Source organism: Terrapene carolina, unplaced genomic scaffold (assembly GCF_002925995.2).
Source record: "Terrapene carolina triunguis isolate 2854851 unplaced genomic scaffold, T_m_triunguis-2.0 Scaffold130, whole genome shotgun sequence".
NCBI lineage: Eukaryota > Metazoa > Chordata > Testudines > Emydidae > Terrapene > Terrapene triunguis.
The window spans coordinates 23,127,880-23,147,808 of NW_020664481.1; the positions used below are offsets into that span (position 1 = coordinate 23,127,880).

The 19,929-nt window shown below is 42.8% G+C and overlaps 1 protein-coding gene across 3 annotated transcripts in view; it reads left to right on the top strand.

Moving 5' to 3' along the window:
* Positions 1-19,929, top strand: part of CUNH16orf70 (chromosome unknown C16orf70 homolog) — a 51,066-nt gene that overhangs the window by 17,873 nt on the left and 13,264 nt on the right. For all 3 annotated transcript variants that reach the window (XR_003369834.1, XR_003369833.1, XM_026652692.1), the window contains exons 5-9: positions 3,234-3,277; positions 6,121-6,200; positions 11,536-11,630; positions 14,361-14,458; positions 16,970-17,082. Coding sequence is in view for 1 of the 3 variants with exons in the window: in XM_026652692.1 (XP_026508477.1) it covers positions 3,234-3,277; positions 6,121-6,200; positions 11,536-11,630; positions 14,361-14,458; positions 16,970-17,082 (430 nt within the window). In the remaining 2 variants the exon portion in view is untranslated. The remainder of the gene's footprint in view (positions 1-3,233; positions 3,278-6,120; positions 6,201-11,535; positions 11,631-14,360; positions 14,459-16,969; positions 17,083-19,929) is intronic.

Sequence of the window (19,929 nt, forward strand, 5' to 3'; positions counted from 1 at the left end):
CAATAGTAGCTAAGCTAGTTTTTAAAAAGTCCTGCCTTAGCCTTATGGCTCATTGCAGTATTTCTTCAGTGGGTGTGTCTGCAATGACTGTGAGCTTATGTAAATGCACTGGGTATTGCTGGACTGCATAATTATCTATAAATGTTCCAAAATAGAGCCTGTTTCTTTCTCTTACCTGCAGTTAATAATTGTGTGCTAGACATGAATAGATTTTGAGTTTGAATAATGGGATGATGATTTGATTAGGCTTGGAAGAATTGGATTTTTATTGGTAAATGTCAATTTCACAGGACACACACAAACCAGGTAAAAAATATTTCCATCAGTGATAACTGAAATTTGCAGATAGGCATAGTCAGAGAAATATTGCTTGAGAACTTATTGGAGTTTGATTTTTAAGAATATTTACTTAGTATATTTTGACATGTGATGTTGACAACTTGTGTTTTAATGATTCTAAAACTTTAACTTGTTGATTCTCAGTGTCTGTCATGCAATAATTGTTTGACTCCTCCCATAATGTGAAAACTTAAATCAATAAAAAAGAGAAAAAGCTTAAAAACCATAATTTGGCCCAACTTTGAAAATTTAAATTTATAAAAGTAAAAAGTGATTAAAATAAACACCAGTGTCATCCATTGCGATAATAAAAAAATTGAATCGTGTCAAGCCTACTCATGATGAATTGGCACTTTTTTGACTGCTGTCAATGCCTCTTGCTGACCTGGAGCTCATTTACCGAACACGCTGTTCCCTTAGCTGACTGTGCTCTTTCTGTGTTCTTTGATTCACCCTTTATTATATTCCTGGATCTTGAATTGTTTTAGCCAGGCAGCAGCCTTTGATTCCAGCACTCATAAAAAGCTTCTGAGTTTTTTCCATTCTTGGGGTTAGGCTAGATATTTTTCCCCTCACTTCCGGAGATGTCCATGTGCAAAATAAGCATGTGGCTGATTTAAGAAAATAGAATTTGAAAAAAAAAATAGGACCAGTACTGACTCACAATAACGCCATTTAAATGATCTTCATTCTTACTGGGGCATCTGTTAGATCGTAGCAGGCAATCTCGAAGGGTTGAACCAAATTCTAATAATACAAAGTATCCAGGATTTTAAGAAGCAGAACTAGGGCAACTATATTTATATATAAACTTGCTTTAATGGACAGGAGAGAAATACTTGTTCATTGGGGTTTGTTTGTTTGTTTTTTGAAGTTGAGTTTGCCAAATAAAAATGTGTTTTCTACTCAGTTTCTTAGTTGTCTAAAGTGTATGGGCTTTTTCCTATATACTTGTCATTTTGCTTGGGGAAACTTTCCTTTTCTTATGAGTCAAGAGTATACCATTAAACATGAAGTACTTTTATACAGGATGTTGTGTGTAGTTTTAAATGTACATTAGAATATTTTATGTAGGGATATTCACCAAACAAATTACTAAAACAAGACTTCCTTCTTGGTTGGTGGCATTCATATGAATTTAAAACCATGTGTGTTCAGTTAATATGCAGCATTGTAGAGTTTTTAAAAGTCTCTCCAAAATTCTCAGTACTACTTATGATGGGAGATTTCCTGGGGGTTCCCCTTTATCCTCCGTGACCCTGTGTCCACAGCAGCATTTCCTCCAGCCACAGAGGGAGTGCTTCTGTTAAAGCTTCATTAAGGATTATCCAGGGCAGCACAACGCTCCCTGTTTTTCCCACAGCAGTTAGACACCATCCTCTCTCTTTCTCTCTGCAGCTGCTGGCACAGGAAGAAAGGTATCTAAATTTAGGAGAAAGCCTGCGGGGATGGAAGGGGCCAAGTTTAATCCCTTTTTATTCACTGAAAATCTGCTTTAGGCCCAATCTAGCATCAGGAGCCATTAGTGCAGATTCCTGTTCCCCAAGGAGACTCATCGAGATCAACAGGAATCCATCTAGGTGCAAGAGTCTGCAATAATGAATGCAGGATCAGGGCCTCATAGTGGAGGTTCTGAGGAGATCTCTAAATTAAACAAAAACAATATATGTACATAAAACAAAAATATTAAGAGTTAATTCTGCCTCTGGTCTGCTGTTACCCTTTTTTATGGATGGCTATTTTAAGTGTCTGTTACAGCACCTAAAGCCTTTGGATAGGCGTCTTGTGTGTTTACATTGAAAATTAAAACTTTTATATCTGCCACAAATCAGTTTGCTGAGTGAACAAATGAGAGAGGAGTTTGAATATAGTGAACGCTGTACAAGGAACCACCATTTTTAGGCAGTCTGAGGAGTCCAACCCAAAGAATCTTCAAATGTATTGATGGCACATCTGTTGCACTTCCATTAGGAGACCACCTCCATTTGGTAACCATTTACTGTCACTTCTTTCAGAGATTGCTTAAAAGAAGTTCCTCTGTAGATACTACTTTAGCTCCCAATCTGCCAAAACGATCCATTCATACAGATCCCATTGAAGTCAGTAGGTTCCATGCAGATGCAAGGATCCACCTTCGCAGAGTCAGTTACAGGATTGAGGGTTTTTTGGTGATTGTTTTAGAACTGTGATAAACTCTGAAAATTGATGCTCACTAATCTATCTTGATTTGTTTGCAGTGTTGTTGTAGCTATCTTGGTCCCAGAATATTAGAGAGACGAGGTGGGTGAGGTAATATCTTTTATTGGACTAACTCCAGGACCTGAAGAAGAGCTCTGTGTAGCTCGAAAGCTTGTCTCTTTCACCAACAGAAGTTGGTCCCCCCAAAAATATTACCTCACCCATCTTGTGTCTCTAATCCAGTGGTGGGCAATTTGCGACCACACGTGGCCTGTCAGGGTAATCCACCGGCGGGCCGCGAGACAGTTTGTTTACATTGACCATCCACAGGCATGGCCGCCCGCAGTTCACTGTTTCTGGCCAATGGGAGCTGTGGGAAGCGTCGGCCAGCATGTCCCTGCGGCCCGCGCTGCTTCTTGCAGCTCCCATTGGCCGGGAACGGCGCACCGCGGCCACTGGGAGCTGCGGGCGGCCGTGCTTGTGGACTGTCAATGTAAACAAACTGTCTCGCGGCCCGCCCACAGATTACCCCAATGGGCCGCGGGTTGCCCACCACTGCTCTAATCTGTCTTGATTCAGTTAAAACCAAACAGATTTCCACTAGAGAAGGTGAACTTGCAGTAATAACTTTTAACTTGGGTCAGTAGTCTGCCCTAAATATCCTATTTCAAAATCCTGTGGAACTGCAATAATTTTTTCTATTTTCTGTCTTTCAGGTGATTGAAGTTTATGACTTGACTAAGGTGAAGTTAAAATATTGGTGAGTGATTTAAGATTATCGTGTACCATTGGGTCACACATGATATATTAGTTACCATCTCTTTTTCACTCCAGTCATAATTACTGGACTGTACTGAATTTTTGTCTCATTAATTTCTCTTCAGGAAAACAGTTGCATATTTTTTCATCAGAAGTTAATTTAATTATTCAGAAGTAAAAATTATAGGTGATATTCTCATAATATAACAAATTAAAGAACGTGTTCTCAACAGAAATGAGTTCTGGGTACATTTTGAACAAGAGTCTTAAGTGTTTAAGGTTGGTAGACATGATGCATGTTGGATCAGTATTTTTGTGGTGCCAATAGGATTGGTTTGGGTCAGTTATACTGTATTTTGTTGCTTATGCTTATTATAATTATTCTGTTTAACTGGGGAAGAGTTTTCAATTATTTATATGCTACTCTAACAGTGAGAACAAAAGTCAGATAACATTCCTAAGCATATTCCCTGTGTACATTACCAATCCCCTGTTTCTTCTAAGGTTTGTAGACTTTCTGCTCTCAACTTATGGTATTATTAAACATGTATATGTAGCACGAAAGGTGGGCATGGACCTTTACAAATAGAATAAAGTTACAGACTCTCCCTCAAGGACCCTTAAAATCTAGGGACAGATATGACATCAGGCAGGGGAGAGAAAAGAAGGCTTACACAATACAGTTGAGGTTTCATGTTCCACACAGACGCGCATTATGGGAGTTATTTGGAGATGTATTAGGTGGATGTAGAAGTCTGGGTAGTATATAGTGCTTGTGTTAGTGACTGGGAGCGACACCCATTTTTCTGGGAATCTGGCTTTTTTCTGGTTGCCATCAATTTTTCATCTTGTGTGTTCCATTCACTGATTATTTTGCAAGTGTAAATGTGGTGGTAGGGAATGTTAATTAGGTAAAATAAACTGAATAGCATCCCACTGCCACATACAGTATGTGGTATTGTATCTAGATTTTTTTTTTTTTAAAAGCCTGTATCCCATAATTATCAAAGGTTAGTTATCATAATAAAAAATGATCCTTGTGAAATATTTTAGTGGACATACTATTGAAATGGTTTATGCAAACCAAAGGCAGAATTTCTTTGATAAAATCAAAAGTACATCTTTTTCTTATTCTCAAAAGCCCACCTTATGAGTATGGAAATGTCATTGTCTATATTTTTCCTCTGAGTTTCTTGAGCTCCGGGGCTGAACCTGAAACAGAACTTATCAAGACTTTTTTGTAATGGGAGTTGAAGGTTGGGAAGCCACATACACAGAATGATTGTAGAAATACCCGCAGATGTTTGCAATAGTTCAATTTAACTGAAAGTTCTTTTTTTTTTTTGGAAGAGATCAGTGCTCACTCTCCCACATGGCTGTCCCTTCAAACCTCTTTGTTATATAAAATGGCTGTAATACCCTTCTTCTTTCCAAATTTCTTGTAGCAATCATAGAATTATAGGGTTAGAAGGGACCGCAAAGGAAATTTAGTCTAACCCCCAAGCAGTGGTGTCAAATGATGAAATCAGGGTCAAATTCTTCTCACCAAAGCAAAACTCAAAAAAGCTGCAAATCATGAATTTGGGAACTTTTCATATTATGTGTATGAAGGTAGAGTCTGATTTTATAAATCCCATATTATCTTTTTATAGAAGTCTAAGGGCCAAACCCTGCTTCCTTATTCCTGATACTCATTCAGAGTAACTCCACTGACATCAGTAGAGTTATGAAGGAGTAACAAAGAATAGAATTTGGCTTTAAGAATTATTTCCCTTCCATTACAAAAAATTCATATAGTTTTTTGGCTGAGCGTGTGAGGCCAAAAACTCAACTTCATAGCATTTCTTTGTTTAGATGTAACACTAACTTTTGAACATAGCCTCCAATCAATTCCAAAATTACAGCGAATCTTTAATAGACCCCCTCATCTTAAATCTGCCCATCCTCCCAGGTGGTATACAAATGTTGACACCCTGAAAAGGAGAATAGGAATGGCGGACACTGTCGTGGGGGAATGGGGGAGGAGTACAAAGTAAAACTGCCTGGGGGAGAATGGGGACACACACAGCCCCAGGCATGAGGGAGAGGATAGAGGGTTGCAGGGAACCTCCTAAAATAGAAGGAAATGGACGGGTGGCTCGAAGATCAATGTAAGGAGCCCCTGGTGTGTGCAGTGAGCTTGACTGGCAGAAGCAACAAAGTGAGTGACCCCAAAGTAGTGGGGGTCGGCTTATAAATGGGTCTACATCAAAATTTGATGATTTTAAACTCTATGGAATCATTGAATTGAATATCTAATACATTGTTGTTTTGTTTACCTGGAGCCCCTCAGCTCCCTGTGGCTGCGGTTCGCTGTTCCCAGCCGATGGGAGCTGTGGGAAGTGGCACGCCACATTGGCTGGGAACAGCGAACCACGGACACTGGGAGAACTGAGGGGCTCCATGCCTGCAGACGCTCCAGGTAAACAAAACGTCCTGAACTGCAAGCGGCTTACGCTGATGGGCCGGGAGCCAAAGTTTGCCAACCCCTGAAATATAGGGTCGGCTTATGAAAGGATCATACAGTTTTTGCTATTTTTACCTAACCATCTTGGGGGGTCGGCTTATAAATGAAAGGGCTAATGAACGAGTATATACAGAATTTAATTCTCCTTACATTATTAAAACGTGAGGTGTTTTCTCTGGTATTGGATTGCTATGTGAGATAAATGTAACATAATTTTCCCTTGAAAAATGAGTTTTCTGAGCATTCTTATTTTTGTATCTAAATGATTTTAACTAATGAACCCCAACTAGTAGCCCACTCCTTAATGATGATTCAGTGGCTTTCATTTTCTTTTTCAGTGGTGTCCATTTTAACTCTCAGGCAATTGCTCCAACCATAGAACAGATTGATCAATCGTTTGGAGCAACACATCCAGGAGGTAGGCTATGGTATTTCTGAGATCATCACAAGTAGACTTCTCTTACTGGCTTCATCCAAATGAATTCATCTCTTGGTTAACATTAAGAATGACAGACTGTTCTAAAGAATATGCCGTGTTTTCATATGAGAAGCCAATAAAGCCTTCTGATCTCAATTGAAATGAATTATATTGTTTTTCAGAGAGTTGTCACATTCTTATACTTTACAAGATATTCCCATTATATTTAAATTTGAAGGTGGCCTACTTAGTTAACTAAAATAATGTGAAATATATGTGGCCCGATAATAGTGTGTTCACGTAGCATTAGTGGGCTCACTTGAACCCACAATAATAAGGAACTTCTAAGATTTTTTCCTTTATTCTTATCTAGTTTAGGAGAGAATTTTCTCAGGCCATGTCTACACAAACTCTTACTGTGCAGGAAGTTAGGGTGTGAAGCTCCAGCATGCCGTGCACTAACTGTCCTGTCGATCCTGCTGATGCGCACTACAAGCTTCAAGCAACAGTATGTCACTGTGCCCTGGGGAACATTTATCGTGCATCAGCAAGTCCACGCAGGCAGTGTGCTGGAGTGCTGTAGATATATATACCTGAGCTTGCCACTCAGTAAGTGTTCGCGTAGTGATGCCCTAAGTCTCAGTGCCTGGTTAACTGGACGATGTTTGGATAAATGCAGAAAAGTGGGTGGGGAGTGAGATGCCTCCCAGACCCAGGGTAAGAACATCGGACTGCTTCAGTAGTTCCTTATGGCCACTGTCCAGTCTGGAGATTGGAACAGCAGCCAGACCTTCTCGGCACCTGCACAGGTGTCACTGGATCCATGTAAACAGACCACATTGTCATGTGATGTGGTCAGCAGGATCCTCAGTGCTCCCAGCATGAATCACACTGACTTCAAGGTGTGGCGTTCTAATTTATTAACACAAACACATAAGAACATAAGAATAGCCCTACTGGGTCAGACCAAAGGTCCATCTAGCCTAGTATCCTGTCTACCAACAGTGGCCAGTGCCAGGTGCCCCAGAGGGAATGAACAGAACAGGTAATCATCAAGTGATCCATCCCCTGTCACTCATTCCCACACAATCAGTGTACAGAAGAAATGAGAGAAATAAAGTACAGATTGTAAACAGACAAATTCCCCAAATGGGCCCAATACCCCCTTCAAAACTTCCACTGAACTGAGTTCTATCTCATAAGGTTGCCCCTTTGTATTCTTGATAGTTTGTTCTCCATAGGCATTTGCTCCTTTCTTGATCATTTACCCAACCTTCTACTATATAGAATCACTGAAGAAAAGGGAAACCCAACAGAACAGAAGTACATTACCCACTGTTTTTGATAGGTGATGAAAAGAAACAGTGATTACTGCAACTCCCAGGGCAAAGGGTAACTAGAGTTGAATTACCTGTTGGGGAGAAGCCTTGGACAACCAAAACCGAGTGCAGCCATAACAGTGAAATAATTCCTCCCATAACTGGGGACTGGGGCTTGTGTCAGAATAGGCAAAATACCATTGAGGGCATCCTTTCTCATGTCTCTCTTTTGGCCTTATGCTCAATCCAGTTGCCACGCTCCAGGCTGGTCCTCCATCGGCTAGTACCAACACACTCTATGGTGTGTAGGGATGTACATCCCCATCTCTTGCAGTGTTACCGCTCTGCTGGCAGCTTCTTGGACAACCTATTGCAGGGATTAAGGGATGTGGAAGGCTCTGCAGGGTCTATTGAATTATATTCCTTTAACCATGTAATGGTGCCAGGGATATAATTGGATAGAGACCCTGCAGTAATTGGATAACAAATTGGAGTAAGTGAAGGCTGGAAGAGTTATAGCCTTTACACTGTGAATGTCCTTGATTTTCTGTATATAAATCAAGCTGTAACACTATATGAATGCAGTTATTGGAAAATGTTTAAGGGAGAAAAAGAGATCTCGCAAACCTATGAAGTGATACCATAGACCATAAAAATATTTCTACAGCTGTAAGACTTATTTATCTAACTTGCTGTATGGCCATGTAAATCTGCATTCAGGCACTTTAAAATTGCAGCGTAACAACACATCTTGAGCTTTCTGACATATTTGTATGCTTGCTAAGAAAAATTGGGCACCAGCTTTGTTTGATGCTAATTTTCATAAGATCATCATCCAGTGACAGTAAACAGGAAGGTTGCTTTTGCCACTATTGTTGTCTTCACCATTTACAGCAAGTGTTAAGTAATTCTTTCCAGTAAATTAGGGCCCATGACTGCCAGAACTCTTCTGTGTTCTATATTTAGTAACATCCTATGCAAACTGACTGGCAGACTTTGTTTCTGGTTGATGCTGCTTTTAATGACTATGGTTATGCCCTATAAAGTCCTAAATGGCCTGGGACAATCATAGTTGATGGATTACCTCTCTACGTGTGCCATTCCACCACAGCTGTGGTATAGCTAGCTCTTCAATAGCGCTTTACAAAGGTGGTAGGTCTCATTATCCCCATTTTACAGATAAGGAAGGGGTGCTTGAGCTGGAACCACTTTGAGAGGAAGCACTGGCAGAGCCTTCATTGTGAAGGCCCTGAGACTAAATGTGTGTATACAAACAGACCCCACACACACACCTCTGGTTCAAAGTAGTGAATTTAATGACCATCTGGGCACAGTGCAAAACGTCTGTTTGATAGGATTTTTGTAGAGGGCCAAGGTCATGCTTCCTATAATGAAAAGGGATGGGAAGGAGGGTGTTGGGGGGGATGGGATTGGTGACTGACTGGCGGAGTTCTGGTTGAATGAACTATTTTAATGCTATTGAGATTTAATTGTATTGTTAACAATGTGTTAGGGTGTTTAGAGTCTTGGATAGCCATTTCTTTAGTTATTTCTCTTTATATATTACTTCTTAAGATATCTTGACTTCCCTATGAAAGCATTCCCTTCTTCTCCACTCCCCGTTTTGAGACACTTCACTTATAATTTGTTTACTGTGATGCAGAGTTCCCTCTAAATTGTCTTTGGCCCGAGCGGGCTACAAACGCCACTGCACAATATTTTTGTCCCTGGGCAAATGTACGCTTTTTAGGGAGCAGGTCCTGAGGCTGGGTGAGGTGGCAGGTATTGTGTCAGCCAGAGGAATAGGCAACTGGAAACATGGGATGTACTGTATACAGCTGTAGCAACGCAGCAGCAAGTTAGTTTAGTGTAAGAAGACTTAAAAAAAAATGAAGGGAACACCATAGCCAGCCACCACCTCCTCCCTCAGGCCCTGCTCCCCTGGCTGGCACCTGTAGCCCTACCCCTCCCACCCCTCCAGACCCCATTCCCCCGGCTGAAACCATATCTAACAATGCACACCCCAGGGCCAATTTCCCTGGCTGGCAGTGGCCCAGTTCACCAGTGCCATGAGCAGGCCCAGAAAAATGAGGAAGATCCAGTCCCCACCCACCTTAGAGATTAAGACCTTCTGGCTTGGCATGATATAGACCAGGGGTCTCAAACTCAAATGACCACGAGGGCCACATGAGGACTAGTGCATTGGCCCAAGGGCCGCATCACTGACACCCCCCTTCGCTGCCCCCGGACCCGCCCTCACTCCACCCCTTCCATGAGGCCCCGCCCCTGCCCCGTCTCTTCTCCACCTCCTCCCCTGAGCGTGCGGCTCCCTGCTCCTCCCCCCTCCCTCCTGGAAAGTGCTAAGCACCACCAACAGTAATGCACCTCACTCAAAGGACAAAACACGGACTTAGTTAGATTTACTTCTGTTAAAGCCCCCCCCACCGCACTGGGCTGCACCACCACTCCACCCCTGCTCTGCCTCTTCCAGGGGTGGCAGGTTTGTAGAAATTTTGGTGGTGCCCAGAACCTGCCCTCCCCCAAACTCCACCCCCACCTGCCTAAGGCTCTGGGAGGGAGTTTGGGTGGGGGAGGAGGTCTGAGGTGCAGGCTCTGGGATGGAGTTTGGGGATAGGAGGGGGTGCAGGGGTGAGGGCTATGGGGCTGGGGATGAGGGGTTTGGGGCATTGGAGAGGCTCAGAACTAGGGCAGAAGGGAAGGGGAAGGGCAGCCTGCCCTGGCCCTAGTGGAGGGGGGCACTAGGACCTGGGGGCACTAGGACCCTGCGCAGCAGGTGAGCGGAGTGGAGTCAACATGAGCTGCAGGCTCCGGGGCAGTGAAGGGGCAGCAAGTGAGCCCGGGGGACACTCGGGGGAGATGCGTGGGGGTGGCAGGCGGGGCCGGGGGAGAGATCCGGCCCCAAACATTGGGGAGCAGCAAGCAGGGAGCTTAGCTGCCACATAAAATAACTCGGGGGGGGGAGGGAGTTTGGCGGGCCGCAGGGAAGAGCTCCGCGGGCGGCATGCGGCCCACGGGCTGCGTGTTTGACACCCCTGATATAGACTGTCGGGAGAGTACGTGAGCCTACGCACCAGTGGGGGGGGAGCACAGGGAGGGGCAGAGCCTGCGGGGCCATGGGTAGGAAGGGCGCATCCTCTCTGCTCAGCCCCATGGAACGAAAGGGATCCTGGAGGCAGAATCAACCCCACCACCAGGGCTGGCAGTGTATATGATGGGGGGTATTTGGAGTGTTTGAGAGAGAGGAGGGAGGATTTGGGGGATACCCAAGGAGAGTCAATTTGGGGAGGATTCTTAGGGAGCTGTGTGTGTGTGTGAGGGGCCATCAAGGGGGAATGTGGCAGGAGGAGCCGTAAGGACAATTCCTGGGGTGTTGGTCTTCCCTGGAATGTGTATGATGGGGGCAGGTTCTGGTGGGCAGGGTCCCTGGGAAAGATAAGGGGATACAAATCCTGCTCCTGAGGTCTCTGGAGCTTCTGAGGGCAGCAGGCCCAGATGGACGTGAAGTTGTTCTGTGACGGGGAACTTGCCTTCTTGCAAGGTAGGGGAAGAAGCAAGTGACATGCTGCCTCTCACTGGCACATGCTCTGTAACCATAGGAGCCTTCCCCCTCTCGTGATAGGGAGCCAAATCTCACATGAAGCCTCTTCCTTGCCATGGCCTGGCGTTCACATGGTCCAGAGTCAACCCTCCTGCCATTGTGTGTGTTGTAGGGAGTGTGGCTGGGTGCCTGTCACCTGACCTGGGGGCTGAGCAGCAAGATTTGTGACATACTGTATATTCAAGGTTGTTCCATGTGCACACGGTTTACGGGGAACGTTGCTGTGATGTGAGACCTTAAAATTCCATATCACGTCATGGTATTTTATTCTTCTCGGCTATTTTGCTGAGTCAGGGGCATGCAGAAACAGCAGACTGAAGTGATACAAAGTGCTGCTAGATCTGAACTAGAGAAATTACTGTCTGTTTCTGTAATTCCATTTTCTTTCTTTTTCCAGTGTACAACTCAGCTGAACAACTCTTTCACCTCAATTTCAGAGGACTGTCTTTTTCTTTTCAATTGGACTCATGGGCTGAAACTCCAAAGTACGAGGTCAGGAATCATTCTTAGTTAATAGATACTCTGCTTGTTTGTTTGTTGTCTTTGTAACCATTGCAAAATATCACCTATAGTCTGCCTTGCCTGCAAGCAAAACAAACCCTTCATCTGGATGAAATTTAAATCTTAAATTGTGCTCTGACCCATTTTCTTACCTTGAGCATAATCATTTCAAAGCCAAAGATCATGCCTGGCTTTTAGCAGAAGGGTGTGGATGGAGGATTTGCTTCCAAAACTAATAGGGAATAGCATTTTCATTGTTGAGCAGAATCTCTAAAGTTTGCTTCTCAAATGTGAACACCCAATTAATATCTAAAATATTTCAGTTAAAGTAAGCCTTGCTTTGCTTTAGTTAATCTCAAATGATCTATAAATTCTGTTTGAATTCCTCCAAAGTGATTGTGCAGCTAATTAGAACAGAGTGCATAAAATACACTTGCTAGATAGGAGAGTCTGGAAATCAAAATTACGTGTGTTATGCTATGTAGGTTTCCTTATTCACTAAATGTTTTGATAGGTTACTAAATGCTTAAGTGGGCCTAATCCTATAGCCATTGAAGCCGGTGGCAGATATAACACTGACTTCACTGAAAGCAAGCTCAGACCTACTGTGGTAATGCTAATGGAGGCATATGTATAACTCGCTTCTGTGTTATTGAAAATACCCTCTATTGTGTGATCCATTCTCATCACCTAAAGGCAATGCATATTGTACAGTGTTGGATTCCATGACAAAAACTGGAAATGGGGGGCATAGGTTAGCCAGTATAGTGGCATATGTTCTCATTATATCAGCAAATTCCTAGATCAGTAGGCTGGCTATGTGTAGAGAGAGCATTTAGAGTAGGGGTCTCAAACTCCAAGCCCACGGGCCATCTGCGGCCCGCGGGGCTCCAGCAGTTTTGGGGCCGGCTCTCTCCCTTGGCCCCACCTGCCGCCCCTGGGCACTCCTCCCCAGGGGCCCCGGCAGCGCAGCGGAGCTGAGCCTACTCGCTCCAGTGGCTGCCGGCCCCTCCCTGCGCTGCCCCCTCTCCGAGCACCCCTGCAGCCAATAAGAAGCTGCGGGAATGGTGCCTGGGGGCAGCAGCACATGGAGGCCCCCCAGTCCGCCCCACCTTGGAGCCTCATGTAAGCGCCGCACGCCCTTGCCCCTCCCAGAGCTTGCACCCCCACCCTTCCCCTTCCCACTCACACCCCCAGCCCCCAAACTCCCTCCCAGAGCCTGCACCCCTCCTCCCTCCCAGAGCCTGCAACCCCACCCCCTCCTCCTGCACCCCTGCCCCAGCCCAGAGCCTGCATGCAGCACCCAAACTCCATCCCAGAGCTTGCACCCCAGACCCCCTCCCCCACCCAAACTCCCTCCCAGAGCCCAACCTCTCACCCATTCTGCACCCAAACTCCCTCCCAGAGCCTGCACCCCAATCCCCTACCCCAGACCTCCTCCCCCACCCAAACTCCCTCCCAGAGTCTTAGGCAGGTGGGGGGCAGAGTTTTGGGGGGCAGGTTCTGGGGGGCATGAGTGACATTATTGGCCCGCTGGGAGGATTTGAGGACTGGCACTGACCCTAAGGTAAATTGAGTTTGAGACCCCTCGATTTAGAGGTTAAGGGCATTGCCAAGAAGCTTAATGACTTTTGTATGAGTCTTCAACAAGTAAGAGAATAGGGAGATACCTACCCAAAAGGTATTCTTTGCAGATCATTAAGATAGTGTCAGCAAATGAGGTGTCAAAAAAAGCATTGGAACAAATTGAGAAACTAAATTGCAATACCCCACCAGTATCGGATGGTATTCACCCAAGAGTTCTGAAGGAATGTAAGAATGAGCTGTCTGAACTGCTTAATGAAAGATTTTATTTTATCAGGTATTATACCAGGAGACTGGAGAATAGCCAATGTTGTGTCTATATTTTTTTAAAAAAGAGCTGCTAGGAAAGATCTTAACCATTGCAGACCTATGCATCTTATTTCAGTACCAACTTTGACTGACTGGAAAAATAATTAAAGGTAGTTACAAACTACCTAATAAGAGCATGTCTTGACTGGGAAAATTGTGCCTCTCAACACTATTTGAGTTCTTTAACAGGAGTCTCCAAAATAGAAGCTAGAATTGATTTTTACTTTCAAAGCCTTTCACAAAGTTACTCACGAGAGGCTATTAAGGTTACTAAGTTTTCTTATGATGAGAGGTAAAGCTCTTCTATAGATTATAAATTGTTGTAGAGGTAGAAAACAAAAATTATGAATAAATGATCAGCATGGAAGGAGATCAGCAATGGAGTTCCCCCATCGAAACATCCTGGAAAAGTGGTTGAACAGTGAAGTGAAATCTGCAGATGACAGTTGTTTGTTTGCGGATTAGGAAGGATTGTATGGAAATCCAGAAAGATGAATGTCATGTCTGTTGCAAAGTACTGCTACATATTGTAAAGAACACTTTTAACTTTTGGTGCACATTGGGTAAAAAAACACCTGTAAGCTTCCTTGTGGGAAAACGCAATGAAAACTTTGGCTCAGTGTAGGCAAAAGGCAATCAAGAAGTTCGTCTGTATTTAGAAATGACTAGAGAATAACATTCCGGTTAACTATAACTAGAGATGTACAGTGTGTGTTTACAAATACAGTTGTCTGATGCAATATTTTGAATGGAAATGTGTGTTTTTAGAGCAATGTATCTGTTTGTCATACAGTATATAATAGTCAGAATGTTTTTATATATCCACAGCCTAACTTTGCTCATGGCCTAGCTTCTCTGCAAATTCCCCATGGTGCAACTGTGAAACGTATGTACATCTACAATGGAAACAGCCTGCAGGATACCAAGTATGTATAGCTGAATTGTCAAGGGTGGTTAACCAATATCTAAAATGTTTATTTTTCTCCTTCACGTATATTTATTTGTTTAGACTTATATGAATGCCAAATGTATAAGAAATTCAGTGTCTAGTTCCATATGTTCCTTTCTTTGGATGGTGCCAAATACATTATTTTGTGGTAATGCTTCTTCAAATATGTCTAGATGTTGCACACAGAGCACATACTCTCCTATGAAACAAGGCTAAATTCTGATCTGATTTACACTGGTGTGAATCTGGTGTAAATCCATTTGGATTAGTTGCACTAATCTAAGGCTATGTGTACACTGTGCTGCAGTGCAGACTACTGGGATGTGAACTGCAGAGTGCATGCAAGTGTTGGACTTACTGCCCCATGTGGTAAGATGTACAGATGCTGACATGAACGAAAATGTACCTAGTTCACATTAACTTAATCCTCTTTTAAACAGTTCACGCCAGCAGCCATATGGGGCAGTTTAGAGCGAAGCAATTCACACCACTCTGCAATTCACACCCCTGTAGTCCTCACTTCAGTGCAGTGTAGACAACCCCTAAATCAACTAAGATCAAAATTATACTCGGAGGATAGGTGGGGTACCATGGAAGAAGCAAGTGAGACTGAAGGAAATTCTTCTCCAGGAGTGAGGTTACATGCTCCAAGAGTGAGGATGTGATCAGTATTTGGAAAAGCCACTGTACTTACACACTTTGCATGTACACTAATGTCCTTTATTTAGCTAAGTCAAGCTGACTGGGGCAAGGAACAATATTTTTGCTATTTGTTTGTAGTGTCAATGGGGCCTCATATGTCTATGAGTGTCAGTGGGGCCTCAATTTCTGATTAGGGCCCTTAAGCTTTACAGCAATACAAATAATAAAATAGCAATCTCCGTGCTTATTTAGCGTATGAATAATGTGTCATATATGGTTTATTTCCTTCCCATTGATGCTCAAGGGATTTGTGTGTCTAACTCCCGTGAGTATGAATGGGAGTTACTTATATAAATCCCTTATCAATAGGAGAATGAATCCTTGTGTCTTTTTTTCCTATCTGAATGAACTGTTACATTCATATATGACCTGGCATTTCATTGTTTCATATTAAGCAATACTGTCCTGTTACCGTTACTTCAAGGTTCAGTATTTCTGAAAGTATTTTTCTTCCTGGGGATTTCTTAGACAAGATGGGAAACAAAGAGGTTTCTGTCAATTTTTGCTTTCTCCTCATACATATACATACCAACACTGATAACGCCATTTGTTTTGCTAAAACAAGTTTTTGTTTTTAGCTTTTGCTAAAGAAAGTATTGTTATTAATACCAGGGGAAGACTAACGCACTGGTGGATTAATGAGCAAAAGAAGGGGATACATTATAATGGACCTTGTTTATATGGACATTGTAGTCTAATTAGAATCAAGTGCTTTGGAAAAGGTTTCCTACACCCATCTGTGGCATGGTGGGTTTTAATATATGTGTGCATGCATAAAAGCCTCAGCTCACAGGCAAGTCATATATTCACACAGGCACAGAAAAATTCACATTATTGGGGGGGAAATAACTTTAAGGGAAGTACACATACTCTCTTAAAAGTATATTGCCTTTCTGTAAATTCCTTACCTGCTACTGTTGCAATTAATTAGGTGATTATAACTGAAAGAGATTTAGAAAGGAAAATTGGCAAGTGAACTGAGGAACAGATGGTGCAGCTTAAACTTCCTCAAAAAATGTTAATTGTCTAAAGTTCATGCTGATGGTGCCCCTTTAAAATAATTCAGATACTTTGACATTTAGAAATGCTGACAAATGACAACATGAATCAATTAAAATCTAGGGACTAGGAGACACGTGTTTTATGATCTTAAAATAGACTTTAGATGCTAATTCACATCAACAAACCTTCACTCAGAAATCAGTACACTCAGCCATCTGTATTCAGGAATGGTCCAAGACTGGACTAGCAGGAATACTAGAGCTGGAGAGTGAGAGGTGCTGGCAGTGTCATGTATAGACGCCTCCCCATTGCACACAGATGTTGTTTAGTTCTAGCGGCAGCTGTGAGTTAAGCATGTATAAGCACAATATGGCCCTTATTTTCACAAGAAATACATTTGAAACCAAAAACTGTCTGAAACAATATGCTCTGGTATAATATGAAATATATAATTATAAAGTCCAAGAGCTGGATGCAGCTGCTGTAATTTCTAGATCCTTTTGAATTGGTTTTTAACTAGTAAAGGACCCAATCTTTCATGTTGTATTTTTATTTATTGTGCTGCTTAACAAGGCTGTAGACAATCTGAGCTTTTTTAAAGTTGACTGTCTCAAAAGTTACTTCAGCCCCTTCATTCCAGGTGAGTTAGGCTCTCCCATGTCAACACTAATATGCTTTGTTTTAATGTATTGTACTAGCTTCTGTCATTGGAGAGTTAGCAGAAAATTTTAAGCTTAAGCATTTCCAGTGTTTGTTTTTGTTATATCTGATCTAACTGTTCCAGGGCTCCCCTCATGCCCCTCAGCTGTTTCCTTGGTAACGTGTATGCAGAGAACGTTGATGTTCTGAGAGATGGAACTGGACCCTCAGGTTTACGGCTCCGCTTACTCACTGCAGGTATTACTGAGAATAGATGTTGTGTTGCCTCACTTTTAGTCAGGAAAGGAGGGACAAATTTGAATGAAATATGCATTAGCTAGCTTATTGTATTTTCATAGGTGGGTTTCAAAATATTTTGCACATCTTATTTTAAACCCTCTATGAAATAGTGTCTTACTGTTACTGCATGTCCACACCCATGGAGAAATCACAGATGGCTGTGGAAACGTCTTTCAATTCCAAGTTCATGGAGTTTCTTGCTGGCAGTGGAATTTGTTTTATTCTGTGTATACGCCCAGAAAAATAAACAGACGCTGTCTGTCATAGGAAAACCCTGTCAGAAACAAAGAAACCTCAGGTAGGTGTGTGCCCTGTACATTGTAACACCAGCACTACACAATGCCACTGTCATTCTAAATTCAATGGAGGTGGCATTACAAGTGACATGAGTTGATTAGGTATTTACCCCATGTTCTCTTGATGGCTGGACTTATAGAATAAGAAGAAAGGTTTACTGCCTGCTAAGAGATGCCAATAGGGGACTGCTCCTTTAAAGGGCTTTAAAATATTGTCAAAAAACATGTTCAGTTTATTTCAAATTCTTCTTTCAAGTAGCAGGGTTTATTTTCTCAGTGTTATGACTTTTTCAGACATGGTCGTGTTGAGAGAACTCTCATATATTCCTAGTACACATAAGGTAAAAAATGGGGGGAGGGAAAGCTTTAAAAAAATGAGGAGTAAGAAACAATGAATAAAAATGTAGCAGATTTGTTAAAGTTACTTTGCTTCTGTCTTTACAGAGGAAGATAATGGAGAGCTGCCTAGGACAGGGATCATATATCCTGGTGTAGTAGGGAAGGAGTTAGCTATATTATCCAGATAATATAAATGGTTTTGAAAAATTGGATACTTTTAAGGTAGAGTGTCATGTCTAGATAACGTACATACCTGAGATTTAAAGGAAATGATGTTAGCAACAAATAAAATCTTTATTCAAATATTATATTAGCTGTCAGACTTCTAGAACTTGATAAAGGACAAACTTGCCATGTATCATTCTGTCCTAGCTGAACTGAGTTCCTTCAGTTAGTTCATTCCCCACCCTTTCTAGAATTAGTTCCTGTGTAAGCGAGTTAACTTAGGCCTGGTCCACACTAACCCCCCACTTCAAACTAAGGTACGCAAATTCAGCTACGTTAATAACGTAGCTGAATTCGAAGTACCTTAGTTCGAACTTACTGCGGATCCAGACGCGGCAGGCAGGCTCCCCCGTCGATGCCGCGTACTCCTCTCGCCAAGCTGGAGTACCGGCGTCGACGGCGAGCACATCCGGGATCGATTTATCGCGTCTAGACAAGACGCGATAAATCGATCCCAGAAGATCGATTGCTTACGGCCGGACCAGGAAGTAAGTGTAGACCTGCCCTTACAGTAACCCTTGCTGAAGAAATCAAAGCTGGCTTGATTGGGTTTCCTTCTCTTTATAATACTTATGAGATATCACAGACCAGGAGGCAGCACTAGCTGGCCTTCTCTTGGCTCTCAGGAAAACCTTCTCAATTATGGTGAGAGAGCTGTTTGGTAAGAAAAACGGAATTCTCCATGAATTGAAAAACCACTTCTGGAAATCATAAATAAAAATACTAATTACCCTCTCAGCATTACATTTAAAATTTTTCTCTTAGAGGCAAGGCATGTTTATCCTTGACTTATATCCCTGCCCAACCACTAGCTAGACATAGCGGGTATGTCAAGATGTGGGTGTTTGTGTGTGTGTCGTATTAACACATTTGAAAAGCCCTGTTAGGTATGTCAAAATGGGCAAAGTGTGTGTGTGTGTGTGAGAGAGAGAGAGTCGTATTAACACATTTAAAAAGCCCTGTTAGGTTGCATCCTCGTACTTCTGAAGCCATGTTAGCTGGCCATGTTGTATCTTAGGCTCCCCAGGAGGCCTGTGAAGACATAATCAGATAGGCAAATACTACTTCTATGGCCTCTATGTCATGGTTCAGCACCCTTTCACACCATGATTGCCTTAGTTAAGTGATTGTTGGCAGTGAAAGGTTAGAACTGTAGAGAACTTCTGGTCATGGGATTCAGGTTGGAGCCATTGGCGACATAGTACAATTAAACTTGCCTTGTGAATTGCCTGTTTATACCTATCCAGCAACCAGATGATCTAAAACTTTAATTCCTGTATATTGAACTTTAGTGTCATCTAATATATAAAGAAAGTAATTTCCTGATTTGTTAATCTGATTTTTGTTTGGGGGAGGTTGTTTATTTGTTTTGGATTTAAGCTACTTTGGTTGAAAATACCTTGAGTTGTAATGCCTATGCAGCAAAGTAGAGCAATGGAACATTATATATACAGTCACTCGTTTCATAATTTCAAACAATGTTTCAATCATATATCTATGTAGCTGTGATTCAGTGCACTTATTTAAACTTTGTGTATATATGAATTTACTTACTGTGTAGCTAATAAAAACTAGAAACTCTCAGGTGAGAATGTGATATACCATATATATTCGTTCATAAGCCGAATTTTTTTAGTAAAAATGGGAAGCACCAGAAAAGGGGGTCGGCTTATGAACTGGTATAAAGAGGGAGAGGTGAGACACAGCCCCTCCCCCCAACAAGGAGCTAGGAGAGGCAGCAGAGCCAGAAGGGAAGAGGCGGGGCCAGAGTCTCTCCACTTCTGGCCATGCTGCTCTCCCCCCAGTCTCCGAAGCAGCTGCAACTCCGGGGCTGGCAGGCTGCAGCCGTGCCGCTCGGCCCCACCCCCCAGAGCAGGCTGCAGCCGCGCCGCCCAGGTGCCAGAGCACACTGTGGCCGTGCCGCCTGGCCCAGCCCGCTGGAACA